This window comes from Octopus bimaculoides, chromosome 13 (assembly GCF_046866305.1).
Source record: "Octopus bimaculoides isolate indiv1 chromosome 13, ASM4686630v1, whole genome shotgun sequence".
NCBI classification, from domain to species: domain Eukaryota; kingdom Metazoa; phylum Mollusca; class Cephalopoda; order Octopoda; family Octopodidae; genus Octopus; species Octopus bimaculoides.
The window spans coordinates 28,627,773-28,643,538 of NC_142940.1; the positions used below are offsets into that span (position 1 = coordinate 28,627,773).

At 38.0% G+C, this 15,766-nt stretch overlaps 1 protein-coding gene across 3 annotated transcripts in view; it reads right to left on the minus strand.

Annotated features, from left to right (window-relative positions):
- LOC106867229 (polyprenal reductase) overlaps positions 1-11,375 on the minus strand; it is a 94,787-nt gene extending 83,412 nt beyond the window's left edge. Inside the window, exons 1-2 of one of the 3 annotated variants that reach the window (XM_089361596.1) lie at positions 10,786-11,375; positions 5,221-5,348 (exon numbers count right to left, since the gene is read on the minus strand). In XM_089361596.1, coding sequence (XP_089217722.1) covers positions 5,221-5,348; positions 10,786-10,961 — 304 coding nt within the window. In that variant the 5' untranslated portion in view covers positions 10,962-11,375. The remainder of the gene's footprint in view (positions 1-5,220; positions 5,349-10,785) is intronic. The other 2 variants (XM_089361598.1, XM_089361597.1) reach the window with 2 other exon arrangements.
- Positions 11,376-15,766: the final 4,391 nt, after the last annotated feature.

Below are 15,766 nucleotides of genomic sequence, written 5' to 3' on the forward strand. Positions count from 1 at the left end.
CTTATTTGAATATATTTTTTCTTAAGAAGAAATTTACATTATCTTCTTTTTTCCCCTCCTCTTACTGAAAGCTGAACAGTTATCTCCCTTGCCCAAAACAACAACAACAACAATAACCTCCCTTTTTTTCTTCTACTTGTGAAGCCATTCACTCGTAAATATCATCACACACAACATGGACAACAATTTCTTCTTAATACGTATTCAAATAAGTAAACCATAATATCATGAATAGCGAAAGCGAAACAGGTCAATATATTAAAAATTATATTAAAACTATGTAAAGTGTGTGTATTTTCCCTTTTTTTTAATTGCTTATATATATATATATATATATATATATATATATGTATATATATATTATGCAATATTTGCATACTATCTCCAACATAACACTATTTGACCATATTCATAACAGTGGGGTACTAATGAAATGCAACATATTAGGTATTGAATTCATCCTCATCAAAATATAGCTTAGATCATCATCGTTTAACGTCCGCCTTCCATGCTAGCATGGGTTGGACGATTTGACTGAGGACTGGCCAACCAGATGGCTACACCAGGCTTCAATCTGATTTGACAGAGTTTCTACAGCTGGATGCCCTTCCTAACGCCAACAACTCCGAGAGTGTAGTGGGTGCTTTTATGTGCCACTGACACGAAGGCCAGTCAGGCAGTACTGGCAATGGCCACACTCAAAATGGTGTATTTTACTTACCACCTGCACAGGAGCCAGTCCAGTGGCACTGGCAACGATCTCACTCGAATGTTTTTTCATGTGCCACCGGCACAAGTGCCAGTAAGGCGACCTTGGTAACGATCACGCTCAAATGGTGCTATTTATGTGCCACTGGCATGGGAGCCAGACAGCTGCTTTGGCAATGATCGTGCACAGACAGTGCTTCACTGTTACAGGTGCCAACACGATTTCGATTTCACTTGCCTCAACAGGTCTTCGCAAGCGGAGTTTAGTGTCCAATGAAGGAAAGGTACACACAAGTGGGCTGATCCCTGGCAGAGGCCTCGGATTATGGTCTCACTTGGCTGGGTGGGTCTTCTCACGCACAGCATATTTCCAAAGGTCTCGGTCACATGTCATTGCCTCGGTGAGGCCTAATGTTCGAAGGTTGTGCTTCACCACCTCATGTATGAATGATATCAGAATTCCAAAGCAACTTCTCTTTGGCCAATTCCCAACAGGAAGGTCAGTTGGAAAGCCACTCTTGCACTTCTAAGACAAACTAAAAGACAATGCAACATTCCATTTTCTTCTTGAGAAAACAAAGAACACAGGACCTAGTGCCAGTCCTGCTCTCCTCTGTTCAAAGATTTGAGCAAAGTCAACTCCAACATCGGGACCAACTTTGTGCAAGCATGAAGGCACACTGGCAAAACACTGCTCCACTAAATGGAAACTTTACCTGACATTGTGGCTATGTGGCATGAAGCAAAGCAGGCCTTGCCACTCACACAAGAAAACACATAGTAAAGGATCCACAAGTGCTCAAGCAAACTGAGCCTACAACTTGTTCTACTTGCCAGAAGGTTTGCAAGGCACCAGCAGGCCTCAAGAGATACATTAGTATCCATAGAACGTGATTAACACTTTATTTTACTGAACCCTCATTTGTCATTCACAGGAGAATCCATCATACACACACACACACACACACAGAGTGCTTCTAGAGATCAACTTACAAAAGTGGACAGATCTTGAGAACTGCATATCACTAGACATTCCAATTCTTTGTCATGTCCTCTCCGAGGTTCAGGTTTGTGAAGTTAGCTTTCACCACAACATCCCATGTCTTTCTAAGTCTTCCTCTTCCACAAGATCTTACCACATTAAGTGACTGACACTTCAATATACAGCTATCCTTATCCATATACATCCACTTATGCCTAATTTTTCTCTCAGCAAATCTATATAATGTCCTTTATGTACACTTACATTGCACATTTAATAGAGCATGCTGGCTTCCTTTTTTTCCAGTTTTCTAGTTCAAGCCCCATGTTTCACAACCATATAGCAATACTGTCCTAAGACAAGTATCATACAATCTGCCCTAAGACCTTTGTTGTCAATAGTGATGGTAGCTCCTTGAACTTTCTCCAATCTATTGTTACTGTGGTTGCTATACTTTTAGAGCAACCACCTCCCCTGTTTCCTAAGTAACAAAAGCTATTAATTATATCGAGTGAGCCATCTAGATATTTAAGGGAGTCTAATTCTGGTGTGCCCATAGTAAGTACTGCTTCAGTGCATCTATCACGCACAAAGTTTATGTTATCTGCTAGCCTGTCTGTGATTCCACTACATCTTGGAGTTTATATCTACACCTTATCTGCATATCCTGAAGGTATGTGGGTCCTGTTTTCTTTCCTACCTACAAACACCTTTGTCTTTGCTAGGCTTGCCTTAAGACTTCTTGATTCTAGTTTCAGTTTCCATGCCCACAATTTCTTTTCTAACTTCCCTATAGATTCAACTTTGAGGACAAGATCATCAAGATATAGGAGTTCCATAGACATCCAGTCTCAAACTCATCAGTGATGAACTCCTACTGTCACTGAAATTGTTGTTGACTCTCTTTACTGACTATATCTTTGAATATATAGCTTGTACAGCCCTTACATTGGACTATGTCTATTTTCCTCAGTGACCACCAAATTACTGAGTGTGGTAATCTGTCAAAAGCTTTCTCCAGATCAATGGAAGTCAGGAATAGAGATTTAATCTTGGACAAGTATTTCCCCTGCTACTGTTTTACTAGGAAGATTGCACCTGCAGAGCCTCTTTCAAGGACAAAACCAAATTGTATCACATGAAGCTCTACTGTCACATATTAAGTGTGCTATGACTCTCTATGTGGCCTTCATAACCCGATCCAGTAGTTTGATACCCCTATAGTTGTTTCTCTTTTGTCTTTACAGCAGCTTATGATATTGTCATGGCAATCATTGGGTATGACACCCCCTTGTATAGCTTGATTAACTATCTGGGTAGTAACTATTATGCAACCTCACCAGATATTTAGTATATCTCTGCAGCTATCCCTGATGAACACACAACTTTCTCTTTCTTCATATCCTTGATTGCTTTATCTACCACATTGCTGTCAACTTGAATTGCTGGTCCTCCTATAAGGTCAACATTAGGTAGCACCTCTTTATCCCATGCATTCTTCCTGTTCAGCAGCCTTTCATCATAGCACTTCCAAGCTAGTTTCTTGTCTTCCATGTCAATGATGAGTATAGCTTCAGAATTCTGAATACACTTTTCACCAATACATCTCCATTTTCTCTCATACATTGTCTTGCAATTGTGAACACTTCATGGCTCTGATCCTCATATTTCAGAACAAGTGTAAATCTCATCCTTTCTGCCTCACCTTCAGTTACATATACCTATCATTTAGCTGCCTTTATAGCATTAGGTAACGCTTTCTACTACCATCTTCCTTCTATGTTTTCCATACCTGCCTCCATTTACATGCCTGATTTGTAGCCTTATACAGGTTACTTCAGAGAAATTCCCAGTTGTCATCTATGCTACAAGTTTTCTTCCCAACAGTCATATGCATCGATTAAAATTTTTCTAAATCTATTCCCAATTCTGGGTCTTTTAGTTTCTATATCTTCCTTCTCCAAGTCATCTTTCATTTCTGTGTCTGCTCACTTCTGACTCTGAAGTCACTAGCCTGTAATATATATTATCAGGTGCATTCCTCACCAAGAAAGGTTTTGATATTTGCAATAGTCATTCTGTCCTGTTTCCTGGTGAAAGTATAATCTAATGCAAAAGAATTTCTACTGTTTTCTGTTGCCTGTGAGGAGTTTGGTTGAGGATCCCTTCCATCTTACCTCCTGTACATAACACAAATTTACTCATCTCCTCTGCAACATTTCCACCCTCTTAACAGACCTACCTTTCCTCATGTCTACACTGACAGTTCAGGCACTAAAGTTTTAGAACTTACAAGAAGAGGGGATGTGACTTCAATGGTAAAGCTGCTTAGTTGTTGGTACATTAAAGTCTGGCTGCATCAGTATGTGGGGTAAGAAAAAAAGTTGAGTCGTACATTGCCAGCAATTGGCAGATTTACACACATGATAAATTTTATCCATTTCATTAAATTTGCCATCACTACTTCAACACTTGATCATATGCTACAATAAGTACCATTCAAACTATTATCACTAAAAGAATAAATATATATACAGATTTCTAATGTTGTTAATGAATACCTTGTTATGTGTGTTTGTTATGACTTACATTTTTTATTATCTAATATATGGAATGAGTGAGCTGTGGAGCATGGAGTCATAGAGAGTAGGAGGTTGGGGCTTGTTACTGACTAGTCAAGGGAAGTGAGGAAAAAAACAGACTTCTGGTGTACATGGTGGGGTGGGTAAGGGTAGGAACATCATGAATAAGTAAGCCTTGAGTTTGTGTGTGAGTGAGTGTGTGCATGTGTGTGTGTGTGTGTGTGTGTGTGTGTGTGTGTGTCTGTGTATAACCTTGTTTTGGCTTTATGTGATGGCTGTAAATAAGCATCATCATTATACAAGCAATGTTACTTGTTTCCATCTGTCTGTGAAAAACGTCTGACCTAGGGGAAATATGCTCTTGTTTAGTAACAAGTGAGGATTGGCAACAATAAGAGTAATCAGCCATAGAAAAGCTGTCTGACAAATGCCAGCATGAAAACACAGATATTAAACGATGATGGTGATGACTTTGACATATTGTCACTCCTACTATTAGGAATGTATCGAATTATGACTGTCCTGTCAAAATCTTACAATCAATGACATTATTTACAAAATGTAGCATATAAAATTATAATGTACAACCCTCAAATATTGTATATTTACACACCACACCTTGTCAACTAACTGAGCCTCTCTACAACTGTCCACTTTCACTAAGATGGTAGAGATAATTGCAGCTAAAACTCTCTGCAGTTACCCCTATCATCTTAGAAAGGAATACATCAAATAAATAGTTCTAAGCCCTAATAAATGACATGATGGCAATGTCTGAAATATTTTTAATCTTATGTTTATTTGATCAGAGCCTACCTGGGGAGTAAAGAACAACTAACAATGGACCATAGGCCAGCAGGATTAGTGCAGACTAGGACTGTATAATAAGAGTAAACTCATTTTCAAACACAAATACATTGATAGGAATATTACAAATATCTTTCTTACCTGACCATGAAGAGCAGCCTAATAATGTAGTTGGTGAAGTGAAAGGTTGTATAAAAGATGATGACAGCACAATACATAACATTATTCCACTGTTGCACATGCCAAACAGATAAAAATGTTTGAAAAAGCTATGAAAAAAATGTAATAACATAAAATAAATAACATTTTAAAGCATTTACATTTTACAGAGTAAAATAACAGTAATACTTTTTTTTCAGGACTTGAGTTATATTGTAATTCATAGAGCAATAATGTTTTCATAATTAACTGGGCACATGCAAGAGCTCTCTGTTTGGGCAAACATTTGCATGAACCTTCTTTTCAAATGCAACACACTTGGTTTTCCCAACCAATCCACAACCTTAAAACAGACACAATGAAAAGCCAATCTAGAGAGATTATTAAAATGCTAGAACAGTAGTGTATAGATGTGTAGGTGTGTGTTGTGTGCGAAAAGTAAGATAGAGGGAAACCTCAACTAGACTTCTCATGGGTAAAGAACAAATATATAAATTCTTCTGAGTGGGAAATAGTGATGGTGTCGGAGATTTGGGTATGCTTTTGGCAGAGAAATGAATAGAAAGTCAGAGTGTTTGATAAAATAATTAAGCTAAGACTAAACTTGGGAAATACTACAGCAACACTTATCTCTATATATGCTCCTTAATGGCAGATGAACAAAAGGATTTTTTACAGATTACCTTGATGACAGTGACCTTATCATTGTGGGTAGTGATTTTATGAACATGGACAGCAACCCAATGGATTTCACAGTCTACATAGATGTATGGCTTTGATCCTAGAAATGAGGAAGGAACATAGCTCTTGGAATTCATCATCATCATTTAGCGTCTGCTTTCCATGCAAGCATGGGTTGGATGATTTGACTGGAGACTGGCGAACCAGATGGCTACACCAGACTCCAATCTGATCTGGCAGAGTTTCTACAGCTGGATGCCCTTCCTAATGCCAACCACTCTGAGAGTGTAGCGGGTGCTTTTTATGTGCAATGGCATGAGGGCCAGTCCGGCGGTACTGGCAACAGCCACACTCAAATGGTGTGTTTTACGTGCCACCTGCACAGGAGTCAGTCCAATGTTTTGTTCACATGCCATCGGCATGAGTGCCAATAAGGCGAAGCTGGAAACGATCGCGCTCAAATGGTCTTTTTACGTGCCACCATCACGGAAGCGAGACTGCTGCTCTGGCAGTGATCCCGCTCGGTTGGTGCTGTTAGTGCTCCACTGGCACGGGTACCAGTCATCGAATTTGGTTCAGTTTTGATCTCACTTGCCCCAACAGGTCTTCGCAAGCTGAGTTTAGTGTCCAATGAAGGAAGGTTGGCATGGGTGTCAGTCAACGAATTTGGTTCAATTTTCAATTTCTATTTCACTTGCCTCAACAGGTCTTCGCAAGCAGGGTTTTGTGTCCAAAGAAGGAAAGGTACGCATAAGTGGGCTGGCTACACCCCTGGTAAAGGCCACGGGTTACGGTCTCAATTGTCTTGCCAGGTCTTCTCACGCACAGCATATTTCCAAAGGTCTTGGTCACAAGTCATTGCCTCGGTGAGGCCTAATGTTCAAAGGTCGTGCTTCACCACCACATCCCAGGTCTTCCTAGGTCTACCTCTTCCACAAGTACCCTCAACAGCAAGGCTGTGGCACTTTTTCACACAGCTATCCTCATCCATTCTTGCCAAATGAACATACACCACCACTGATGCTTAGGTCCAACTTTTCTGTCAAGTATGCACACTGACATTACACATCCAGCAGGGCATACTGGCTTCATTCCTTGCGAGCTTATGCATGTCCTCAGCAGTCACGGCCCATGTTTCACTGCCATGTAGCATGGCTGTTCGTACACATGCGTCATACAGTCTGCCTTTTACTCTGAGCGAGAGGCCCTTTGTCACCAGCAGAGGTAAGAGCTCTCTGAACTTTGCCCAGGCTATTCTTATTCTAGCAGCTACACTTTCAGTGCACCCTCCCCCACTACTAACTTGGTCACCTGGATAGCGGAAGCTATCAACTACATCTAGTTTTTCAGCCTGGAATGTGGCAGACGTTTTCTGCACATTTTCAGTGTTTATTGCTCCTGAACATCTGCCACATACAAAAACTAACTTCCTAGTTAGCCTTCCTTTGATATTGCTGCACCTCTTATGTGTCCATAGCTTACACTGGGTACATCTTGTAGAGTTTCTACCTACGCCTTTTCTACAGATCGAGCAGGGCCATCTACCTGATGAGGTTTGTGTTTTGTCTACCTTCCTATTTATTAGGACTTTGATTTTAGCTAGGTTGACTCTAAGGCCCTTCGATTTTAGTCCTTGCTTCCACATCTGAAACTTCTCCAGTGATTTTAAGAGGAATGAAAAAGATATTTTGTTTTAATATTATACTTTTACTTGTTTCACACACATACACAATCTCTTACATGTTTTTTAGATGAATTTTACATCATTCTTTACCTCCGTTACCTCTGCATTTTCAAATATTCTTTTCAAAGTTGTTTGAATTTACTCTCTCGAAAACATTTTTGCAAAATGTTATCCAGAAACATTTGAAAATGGAGGGGGAGATTCCAAGTTCCACCCCACCCCACCCAGTTTTCCGGACTAAAAATGGGTGTTTGTAACATATTAGAAGGTCACCGCAATTCCTTCAAAGCGTAATTTCGTTTTGAATCGAATTCTATAAACATACTTCTTGGTAATTTCTGTGAGCACATGTTTGTCTTGTCAACTGCTAGCTGCGTGCTTGTTCTATTTGACGTATCAAAGAGGAAAGAGGAAGCTAATGGGTTGTACGTCTGTTCTTGTGTGTGTGCTTGTTCTGTTTTTATGTATTTGTGTGTGGAATGTCGATATAACAGAAACAATGTCGCAACAAGGGACCGAAATCAAAGAGCAGAAATATTACAACATGCATGGAGAAAAGGAAGAAATGTAAATTAAGACTTACTATTGATAAAAAGAAATGCGAAAGAAAGAAATATAATTGACGTTGATTTCTATTAATTTTAAAGCTAAATTAAATAAGATCAGTGGGACGATTCAACGCATTTTATGAAATTCATAAAACAAAAAAACAGACGTACAACCCATTAGCTTCCTCTTTCCACTTCGATACGTCAAATAGAACAAGCACGCAGCTGACAATTGACAAGACAACACGTGCTCACGGAAATTACCGAGAAATACGTTTATAGAATTCGAGTCAAAACGAAATTAGGCCGCACTCGCTTTACCTTCTTCGCTCATACGACAGAAATAATTATAAAACGGCGTTCCTTCAATACGAAACAAAACATCAATTCAATATAACTCGACAATTCACTTCTGATATCTCAGTGACAGCTACTGAAATGGGAAGAGAAGAAAGCTAATGGGTTGCGTGTGCGTGCTTGTTCTAGTCTGTTCTGTTTTTATGTATTATGGTATTCCATAATGAAATTATGCCAGCAATGTCTCATTTTAAACTTGAAGAAAAAAAAGCCTTGCATATTTGTTCTCACCTGCTTCATGTGTGTATGTAAAATGAGACATTGCTGGCTTCGTTATATCTATATTCCACAACACAAATACAGAACAAACAAGCACGCACACACAACCCATAAGCTTTCTTCTCCTCTCATTTAAGCAGCTGTCACGGAAATACTCAAAGTGAATTGTCGAGTTATATCTAAGATGTTTTTTTGCCATTTTTGCTTTTAGTTGCAGAAAAAATAAATTATAGACCTCAGTGGCTAAAAATGGATGAATCTTTCTAAATTTTTTTTTTTTGCATACATCATTTATTTTGTATATATTTTCCATTTCCGTAACTTTTTCTTTAATTGCATTACATTTTCTTGCAGAGGTGCGTTTCTAAAGGAGCGTCATTTTTTTGTTATCACAGCCCGACAGGACCAATATAAAGATCTTCACCAGGGAACAAACAAAAATAAACAAGCCTTGTGGGTGTTAACAAGTATGTAGAGAACGAATATGAAAAAAAAACGCGCGCTGACGATCCCAAGTGAGTGAGGAGGGGACATTCGAAAAATTCACAAGATCCGATTTTTCCATCATAACTTCCGGTAAAATGAATCTTGATTTTCAAAATTTCAATTCCGTCCCTCCCCTTTTATTTTTCACCTTTTCCGGAAATTCTTTTTTTGGCAATCTTTCGTTTTAACTCGAGAAAACCAAAACAAAAATTCGGTTGTTTCCGTGACAACTCGAGAATTCACTTCGGATATCTTCGTGACAGTTGCTGAAATGAAAGAGGAAAGCTAAAGGGTTGTGTGTGCGTGCTTGTTCTTGTCTGTGTGTGTGCAACAACCCATTAGCAGCTGTCACGGAGATATCCGAAGTGAACTGTCGAGTTGTCACGGAAACAACAGAGTGTTTGTTTTGGTTTTGTCGAGTTAAAACGAAGGATTGCTCTTTTTATTTGCGAAATGCGTAGAAAAATACGAAGATTACGATTCTGAAAAAACTTTCTTTGTAAAATTTCAATTTTTCAACAGAAAAAAAAAAAAGAATATATACCCTCAGGCCTTCAAGCAGGCTATCCACATGCTAGAAATAACACCCAAATCTTACAAAACTGCGATAACAATGTAATCAGTCTACTCACCTTTCTGCAGATTTCTTTCAGAGTAATTTCCCGTAGTAATATGACAAAGTAATTCCATGTGAAATTAAAGTGCTTTTTTTTTGTTTTTTAACTTTTTAAAAAAACTTCTTTTCGAATTTTTTCCCCATCAATCTACGTGGGAAAATACAAAGATTAAGAATATGGTAAAAATAAACACGAATTCAAATTTAATTTTTTCAGAATCGTAATCTTCGTATTTTTTTTACGTATTTTGCAAAAAAAGAAAATAATTTCCGGCAAAGTGAAAAATGAAAGGTGGGGAATGCGGGGGGGGGGGTAATCGAAATTTTGAAAATGTTCTTTTCAGGATCGGATCCTCCATAACCAAAAACGTGGGGGCGATCTTTCAGTACTAGTACGCAACAACTTCCGGTCGTTGCGCGCACGCATACTGATTACATGATCGTATAGTGTGCTTATGTGTTTAAAGTTTCAGTTCGGATGGCACCTTACTCACTCGCACCTTGGCCACACGTTTGCCGCAGTACGAAGGCAAGAGAACTCATTCCTCTGTCCTTATTGCCTCTGTGTAGTGCTTTATTGCTTCCTCCTCCGTTGCGAAGCGCACCTCCACAGTGGCGTATACTGATTACATTATCGTATAGTGTGTTTAAAGTTTGAGAACTGTATGCATCTGAGGGGGAGAAGGTTTGAGTTTAGTGGGCTATTCATTTTTTTTTTTCTATTTAATGTTGTCTTTTCATATTTTCAAGTCATTTAAACACATAAACGCACTATACGATAATGTAATCAGTATGCGTGCGCACAACGACCCCACCCTCTTTAGTTCGTTTTTCAAACATAAACACGAATTTCTGCAAAATTTCAAAATATGCATAATTAAGAAAGCCATGAGGAAACGAAATCCAGTGGTGAGTGACACTAAACTGTTGCTATGTAGGAAACATTCTAAACTTACCGCTTTGGTAAATCGTAAGGCGAATGAATGTAGCAGTCAACATACTGTTTCATTTTACCGAACAGATATAGTTTATGAATTATATTATATTTATCTGGGATAACGTTAAGACAGAGAAATCCAATTAAAATGCAAGAGGTCATGAGAAGCCATAGCTGAGTCATTAAAGAAATCATTATCTAAAAGAATGATACAGTGAAAGGTAAAAAGTAAATGTCTGTAATAATCAAGAGTTCAGTTTAACACGAGCATAATGAGCGTTGGCTAATGTACATTTCTAGGCGAAGATAATTTTTAGTGCATGTGAATTACTTCCCTTTATCTTGCTCACTTCTGATGTAAAACAGCTCTGATTAAACCAAAGATTGTTCAAATCATCAGTACCTTAACGTTTTGAGGTGGGGTGGGGAATACACACCAGATCCGATTTTAGGACACATCTACATAAGAGATTAGGTGGACGAGGCCTTACCGGAAGAGGGAGTGAGGAGGTCGGCGGAAGTAGAACCAGAGTGGGTCTTTTCACCTCAGACAGTCGCCGTGGATGAATGCGTGAGAGGCTCACATGGCGGAGATGTAAACGGAACCCTTCCCCTTTAATTTTTTTTACGTCTTAGGCTATGGAGATTCCGATTCTGAAAAAAAATTTCAAAAATTGCAACTTTAAAATTTCCCGTTGTAATATGACAAAGTGAAATTAAAGTTTTTACAAAAACTGTGTGCAGAAATAACAGCAAACTCTTTTGAAAAAAGAAAAGTAAAAATAAGAAAGAAATACTGTGACAAAGTGAAATTAAAGTGTTCATTCACATCGTGTGTGCAAACACGTTTTACTTGTGGCAATAATGCCGTTTGTTTTCAAAAAATCTATTATTTTCTCTGCAGCAAGCTGCTTCAATATTTCTTCGAATGAACACTTTAATTTCACTTTGTCATATAAGTGCGGGAAATTACTCTGAAAGAAATCTTGGCAAGACTTTCGTCCGTCCCCCAAAAACCACCCTTTAAACAATTTTTTTTTTTTTTTTTCGGCTACGGGAAATACGAATCTGCAAAAAAATTGGCACAAATCGGCATTTTAAAATTACCCCCCCCCCCCCTTATTTCCTTCATTTTTAACTTTTTTCAGAATTTTTTTTTTTTTCAAAATATGCAGAAAAATACGAAGATTATGATTCTGAAAAACAATTTCCAAAAATTTTGTAAAATTTTTTAAGAATTTTTTTTTTCTAAATATGCGAGAAAATACGGACATTATGATTCGGACAAAAATGTCAAAACATTTCTGTAGTTACGGTTTGGGTTAGGGTTAGGGTTTGGGGGTTTGGGGTTAGGGTTAGGGCTAGGATTAGTGTTGGGGAAAAAAATCAAAATTGAAGAATGGGGTGCGGGTGGAAATGACAATACCGATTTTTGGCAATTTTCCGGAACCTCCGTATCCGAAAACAGGTGTTTTCAGCAAAAAAAAATTTGTAAATAAACAAATTTGGGAGAAAATGGTGGTGGAGGGCGGAAATTTTTCCCAATTTTTTTTTCAGAATCATAATCTCCGTATTTTTGTACGTATTTCGCAAAAAAAACCCCAAATATATGGAAAAAGTGAAAAATGAAATGGGGGGGGGGGGGGTAATTTTTAAGTTGCAATTTTTGAAAAAAATTTTTTCAGAATCGGAATCTCCATAGCCTAAGATGTGGGATTCCGTAAAAAAAAAAAATAATAATAAAGAAAGAAAATAAACACACCCTCCTTCCGTCATAAAATAGGTCTTCTATTTCTAGGTATTCTGCACAGTAAACAAATCTAAGTGCAGAATACCTGGAAATAGAAGATAGATTGTTAAAAAAATAAAAAGAATCAACAAGAAAATAAACCATGATGACCATCATTAACACTGTTGACGAAACTGTCCAACACTGGAGTCCGTGGAAAGATGCTGCAGTGGGTAGAGTGAGTGTTTCATGACGAACATAACAACCCAACATGTGGTTGAGGGCCTTTTGAAATTAAGAAAGATATGTAAAAATTAGATTTTTTTGCATACACACACACAACAAAATGACATTTAAATTTTTTTTCCGTTTTGGTAATTCGTATTTAGAAAGTTGATCCTCGGTTTGGCTGTTGTTTCTAGCTTGTCAGATTTCCGATTTGAAGATTTTGAAAACCCCAAAACACGTTTTCAAAATTTGCCCCTCTGGCAAAGAAAAAAAGGATGGTGGAAATTTCACTGTCATAGGGTGTAGGGGAGGGTATTTATTTTTTTTTTTTGAAAAATTGAAATTTTACAAAACATTTTTTAAGAATCATAATCTTCGTTCTTTTTTTTTTTTCGTATTTTGTCAAAAAATATTTCTAAAATAAGTGAAAAATCAAGAAATTAGTTGGTGGAGGTGTTAAATTTCTTTGGTAATTCGTATTAAAATTTTGAAAACGTGTTTCTAGCATGTCAAGTTTTCTGTTTAGATACTTTTTGCGGTGTCTACTATTTTAGTAGCATGCGCGAAACAGTAGTAAAAACACCTTGTCATAGGGCGAGGGGAGTGGTGCTTAGTTTTTTTTCAAATTTTTTCTTTTTCTTTTTCAGAATCATAATCTCCGTATTTTTCTATGTATTTCGTCAAATAAAATTTTTTTTTTTAATTGAAAATTTAAGAAATTAAGGGTGGGAGAATAAAAATTTTGAAATGGAGATTCGGAATCTCCACACTCGATATAGTGAAAAAAAAGAAGAAAATCTCCATTGTCTTTACCTCCACCGGGTTCTGTTACATTATAATCCTAATATACACTACCTGAATGGTATTTGTTGAAAATTTCATAAAAGAATCAAAGCTGACTCATGAATTTTCCGAAACTTCTTTCCCCATTCTGTGTGTGTGTGTGTGTGGGGGGATGTGACAACAAATTCCAGTATAATCAGAATCTATGTAATCTGAAGTGTATTTGTAGAAAATTTCATTTTAAAAATATCAATTTTTCTTACAGTTACGTAGAAACAAAGTTATGGGAGAGGGAGCACACTTGTGTAGGTATGCCGATTTTAGCTTACATTTGGCAAGTCCGATTCCCGGCGTGTCGAGATTGGTTGCATCTGATTACCTGAAATTCAAAACAATTTCCATTTTTAGAAGTTCATACCGTTTTTATTATTAATTTCTTATAAAACGGTTATGAAGATCTCTGTTTGGCTGCAACTTTTCATTTTCTTCAATTTCTCTTCCAATCGATTTCATATTAGGTGTTCTCCCCGCTAACTTTTCATGTGAAATTCAAAGTTTGCAAATCTTGGGTAATTTTAGCCAATCGTAAGCCACAGACACATGCCTGGGCGTATGTAACACGCGTAGTCAATATAAAGATCTTCACCCGGGAACAAAAATAAATAAATAAACCAGCCTGGGAGATACAAACAAGTGTGTGGAAACGAATATGAAAAAAATGTGCACTGACGACCCTGGTGGGTGGGGAGGAGAGTTTCGGAAAATTCACAAGATCCGATTTTTCCATCATAATTTCGGGTAAAATGGATATATATTGACTTTTTTTTTTACCGAATCCCACGTTTTTGGTTACGGAGGACCCGATTCTAATAAAAAATCGCATTTTCAAAATTTCAATATATTATCGCAGTTTTATGAGATTTGGCTGTGTAGTGAAACTACCTCCCGCCATTAGATACAAAACTGCTATCGCCATTCTTCTCATTTAAATATAAACAAACGCGAACGTAGGGGAAAACACCAGCTTTGTCATCACGTGACTGATTATTATTTGAAGCGGCAAATTCTTCGAACCTTTCCCGCCAGAACGCAAACTGACCAATCACGGCCCCTAATAAGGTCACGTGATAGAGTAAAATTCTGAAGCCATTTGGAGCCCCCTTAACGCTATAAATAGATCAACTCATACCCCACAAATTTGTCTCGGTCCAGTTTCTCTTAGGGACTGTTCCGTGTACCACACGACAGCAGCAGCAGCCAGCGACCACTTCAGCAGCTTCGTCCAGCCACGATGACCACCGCCGTCGCCACATCAGCAATACAAATCTACGACTACTAACCAGCAACATCGTCATGACCAACACGATTACTACCAAGCAGCCTCTACACCACCAGCGTCTACACGACTTTCTATGTACACCAAACTACCGCGGCACATCTCTCTCTTCGATTCTGTTAGGTGACTTAGCTTCACCACGATAATAAACAGACAAGATTCTCAGCCAGCGACGAACATCTGTATAACAAGAATCACGGCCCGGCATCGATGCCACGACATCACAACTAGTGATCAGCTCTGCCACACTCAGCCAACTCACTTCACATACAGATTCATATTATTGTGTACCCAAGAACTGGTATAATTGCTCACGTGTTATTGACTCTTTCTCTGCTGTAATATTTCACATACACTTACATGTATCACTCACATACATACTTTTCTTTGTATAACGGCCTGTCTTTGACTATGTTCTTATATGTCGCATTCACACTCTCACACAGACATACATCTTTAACGCTACAATAAATATCTCTGTTATACATCTTATACGGTTGTGGTCTTTCATTACTGGTCGCATAACATATCAAATATATCATTAGATATATATATTTTGTGTTCGACCGTGTGACACGTTTAAATAAAAGGAGTCCTCTGTTTATCCATTCGTCACCATATCTCCTTTTTGAGTTCGCACGGTCGTCCCTTAAAGCTGTTATTTCTATATAGCCCCGCCCAATTTTTCACTTTTTTGGAATTGTTTTTATTTGGGGGGGGGGGGGAATACGTAGAAAAATACGGAGATTATGATTCTAAAAAAACATTTGTAAAATTTTAATTTTTTAAAAATAAATAAACACCCCCTCCCCTCCACCAGCGAATCTGTGACAGGAAATGAACATGTTGTGGTTGAGGGTCTTTTGGAATTAAATGGTATGTAAAAATTAGTTTTTTTGCGCACACACGACAACAAAATGACAT